This window comes from Helianthus annuus, chromosome 12, assembly GCF_002127325.2.
Source record: "Helianthus annuus cultivar XRQ/B chromosome 12, HanXRQr2.0-SUNRISE, whole genome shotgun sequence".
In the NCBI taxonomy this organism is placed as follows: domain Eukaryota; kingdom Viridiplantae; phylum Streptophyta; class Magnoliopsida; order Asterales; family Asteraceae; genus Helianthus; species Helianthus annuus.
The window spans coordinates 92051932-92056295 of NC_035444.2; the positions used below are offsets into that span (position 1 = coordinate 92051932).

General features: G+C 39.6%; 2 protein-coding genes across 2 annotated transcripts; both read right to left on the reverse strand.

Moving 5' to 3' along the window:
* Nucleotides 1-206: 206 nt before the first annotated feature.
* On the reverse strand, nt 207-830 carry LOC110893174. Its single transcript, XM_022140293.1, has one exon. It carries the CDS (start codon nt 828-830, stop codon nt 207-209), a length of 624 nt encoding a protein of 207 aa, XP_021995985.1.
* Nucleotides 831-2926: 2096 nt separating this feature from the next.
* Nucleotides 2927-4003, reverse strand: LOC110893175. Its single transcript, XM_022140294.1, has 3 exons — nt 3487-4003; nt 3239-3360; nt 2927-3154 (listed from the first exon to the last, which is right to left on the reverse strand). The coding sequence occupies exons 1-3, from the start codon at nt 4001-4003 to the stop codon at nt 2927-2929; spliced, it is 867 nt and encodes a 288-aa protein (XP_021995986.1).
* Nucleotides 4004-4364: the final 361 nt, after the last annotated feature.

A 4364-nucleotide genomic window follows, 5' to 3' on the forward strand; every position in this document is an offset into this window, starting at 1 on the left:
TAACCAAGTTCATAATTTTTATTTATCATTCTAATAATAATTATTTCTACACATAATCTTATTTTTAACATGAACACATATATGTTAAGATTATGAGTGTTATAACTTACTTGTAGCATATTATTTTAACATAAAATGTGCATAATTATAATTTGGGGCGTTACAAGTCCGCCCTCCTTAAAGAAGGTTTCGTCCCCGAAACCTGATTACGTACCGAATAAAGCCAAGTAGAACCTTTGCATTTCATCCTCCGGTTCCCAAGTGAGATCCGATCCCTTCCGGTGTTTCCATTGCACTAACACTTGCTTAATTTCTTTGTTGCGAAGGGTCTTTACTTTTGAATCTTTTATAGCTACCGGTCTTTCAATATAATTCATTCTTTCATCCACCTCAAGGTCTTTAAAGGGTATGTGAGCCGTTTCATCCGCAAGGCACTTCCGTAATTGTGAAACATGAAAGGTGTTATGGATACCATCTAATGTTGGGGGTAATTCTAATCGATAAGCTACCTTTCCAGCACGAGCTAAAATTTTGAACGGTCCGATATATCGAGGACCTAACTTTCCTCGTTTACGGAATCGGATTATACCTTTCCATGGGGACACTTTCAACAATACTCGGTCCCTCACTTGGAATTCAATAGGACGCCTTCTTTTGTCTGCATAGGACTTACGTCGATCTTGCGCTGCTTTTAATCGAGCCCGTACAAGATCGATCTTTTCATTAGTTATCACTAATACATCCTTACGAGCGAGTTCTCTTTGCCCCACTTCTCCCCAACAAACAGGGGTTTTACATTTTGTTCCATATAGCATTTCATATGGTGCCATTTGTATGCTACTTTTGTAGCTATTGTTATACGAGAATTTCACTAACGGAAAATGTTCATCCCAATTTCCCCCAAAGTCCACAACACAAGCTCTTAACATTATCCACAAGTGTTTGAATGGTCCTTTCAGATTGACCATCCGTTTGCGGGTGATATGCGGTACTTATGTGCAATTGAGTACCATTCCTTCGTGAAACTTTTGCAAGTAACGGGAGGTAAATCGCGTGTCCCAATCCGACACAATGGACACGGGCACACCATGGTGGGAAATAATTTCATTCACAAAAATTTTCGCTAACTTTTCTGAAGAATAAGTCTCCCGAATAGGTAGAAAATGCGCGTTTTTAAGGCGGTCAACGACGACCCATATTGCATCATACCCCTTTCTCATCCTAGGAAGTTTAGTTGCGAGATCCATGGTCACATCCTCCTATTTCCATACCGGAATTTCTAAGGATTGCAATTTCCCATATGGTTTTTGATGTTCTTCCTTTACTTGCGAACATGTTAAGCATTTGGATACATACTTAACAATGTCGCGTTTCATTCCTGGCCACCAATAATTTTCTTTCAAATCCCAATACATTTTAGTAGCTCCCGGATGAACTGAGTAACGGGACTTATGTTCTTCTTCCGATGATAGAGTTTTTGCATCACAAAAACATGGTATCCAAATCCGCCTATACCTCGTCTTTAATCCACTTACATTTACTTCGAGTTTATTGACAAACCCTTTCGTTCCTTCACTTTTTGGATCATTCGCATTCAATAACTTATCTTGAGCATTTCGTATTGTTTTGAGAACGTTTGGTGTGACTATCATTCTCATCGACTTCACTCGAATAGGCGGTGGATATTCTTTTTGACTTAATGCGTCCGCCATGACATTAGCTTTACCCGGATAGTAAAGAATGTTGCAATCATAATGTTTAATCAATTCTAACCAACTCTGTTGTCTCATATTAAGGTCTTTCTACTCGAAGAAATATTTGAGACTCTTGTGATCTGAATAGATTGTACATTTCGTTCAGTATAAATAATGCCTCCAAATTTTTAAGGCAAAAACTACCGCCGCTGACTCTAAATCATGAGTCGGGTAGTTATTTTCGTGCTGTTTGAGTTGCCTCGAGGCATAAACAATGACCTTGCCTCGTTGCATCAGGACACATCCCAACCCCTAATGTGATGCATCCGCATAAACCACTAAGTCTTCTGTTCCTTCCGGTAAAGTCAATATCGGAGAACTCGACAACTTTTCCTTTAAGATTTGAAAAGCTTTCTCTTGATCAATACCATACAAACTTTTCTTCCTTCTTTGTCAATCGGGTTAAAGGTAGGGATATTTTAGAGAAATCTTGGATGAATATCGGATAATAGCCGGCTAAGCCGAGGAAACTTCTCACTTCATTAACGTTTTTCGGGGGTAGCCGTTTTACCACGACTTCTACCTTAGATGGATCCACCAGAATCCCCTTCTCATTAATTACATGACCCAAGAATTGCACTTCCCTGAGCCAAAACGCACATTTAGAAAATTTAGCATATAACCTTTCTCTACGAAGCGTCTTGAGCACCTCACGTAAATGACTCGCATGTTCGGAGTCGCTACGAGAGTATACCAAAATATCATCAATAATCACTATGACAAATTTGTCTAGCATGTTTCGGCATACCCTATTCATTAAATCCATAAAAGCGGCCGGAGCGTTAGTTAACCCTAAAGACATTACTAAAAATTCATAATGTCTGTAACGGGTTCTGAACGCCATCTTAGCCACATCTTCTTCTCTTACTCGTAGTTGATGGTAACCCGATCGTAAGTTGATTTTAGAAAACCAAATTGCCCCTTGTAATTGATCAAAAAGATCGTCTATTCTTGGTAAGGGATATCGGTTCTTCACCGTGAGCTTATTAAGATCACGATAGTCAATGCACATACGCATCGAACCATCCTTCTTTTTAACAAATAGAACAGGCGCTCCCCACGGGGATACACTAGGACATACAAAGCCCTTGTCGAGAAATTCCGGTAATTGGACCATTAATTCTCGTACTTCAGCGAGTGCCAACCGGTTTGGCATTTGGTTCCAATTCGATTCAGAATTCTACCTCTCGCTCGGGTGGGAGTCCCGACAATTCATCCGGAAACACATCCGGATATTCATCCACAATTCTTGTATCTTCAATCCTTAAGGCATCTTGTTTCGTATCGACTACATAGGCTAGGAATGCTTTACTTCCGTTTCTCACATACTTAACCGCTTCAATTATGGTGCATAATTTAGTCTCTACCTCCCTTTCCCCATAAATGCTTACCCACCTTCCCTAAGGAGACATCACGTAAATAGTTTTGCTTTCACATAAGATTTCCGCATGATATCGGGATAGCCAATCCATACCCACCACTACTTTAAATTCTCCCAAAACCATGAGAATAAGATCAATATCGAAATCCTCATCCTCAATGGTGATCTTACAATTTCTACATATCTCATGTAAAAGGTAACTCTTACAATCAGCTATTTCTACTTCTAAGGGTATAAGCATTCTTTCAATTACAAATAGAGGGGAATGTATAAACTCACTTGAAACAAACGACCTACTAGCTCTGGTATCAAACAATACGTATGTAGGTATAGAGTTTATCATGAATATACCTGACACCACATTCGGATGAGCCCTCGCTTCTTCTGATGAAATTTGGAACATTCTTCCTTTAGCTTTAGAGGGTTCCTCTTTCTTTCCTTCTTTCTTCATCCCTTGCTTGAGCTCTAGGCATTCGGCTTTCACGTGGCCCGACTCGTTACAGTTGTAACATACTCTTTTGGGATTTGGACAATTATAATATGGATGCCATTCTTGTCCGCAATTATAGCATCCCTTCTTCCCCATTAAGCATTCTCCCGAATGGAATTTCTCGCGTGTCTTGCACCGAGGAAACCCTCCTTTAGTAGTTTCTTTCTTTCCCTGATCATGTGTCTTAGACATTTTAGGAGTGCCTTGTGTTGATCCTTTCTCGACTTGTCTTTTCTCCCCACATTCCTCTTGTCTTTTCTTCTCGATCTCCCTATCTCTTGCCCAATTAATGAGCTCATTCAAATTTTCGCACTTAGAAGGGGTGATGAACTCTCGGTACTTCGATTTTAACATGTCATTATAGCGGTTAATCTTCATTCTTTCCGTTCTTGTAAACTCCTTACAAAACTTCAACTTATCGAGGAAAATGTTTATGATTTCATCACTTGTTTCATTCTTCTGCCGAAGACGGAGGAAATCTTTTTAAATCCGATTCATAGCCGATTGTGGACAATGATATTTAATGAAAGGTTCTTTGAGTTCTTGCCATGTTAGGGTTTGGAGTTTCTCTTCACCGACTTCTTTACTATACACATCCCAACAATCTTTAGCTTGTCGGTGTAGTTGCCCGTGGCAAACATGACTTGGTCTTCCTTCTCACAATGACTACGAATGAACACCCCTTCTATATTGGAGATCCATCTTTGGCATTTAATGGGATCTATTTCTCTATTATAAG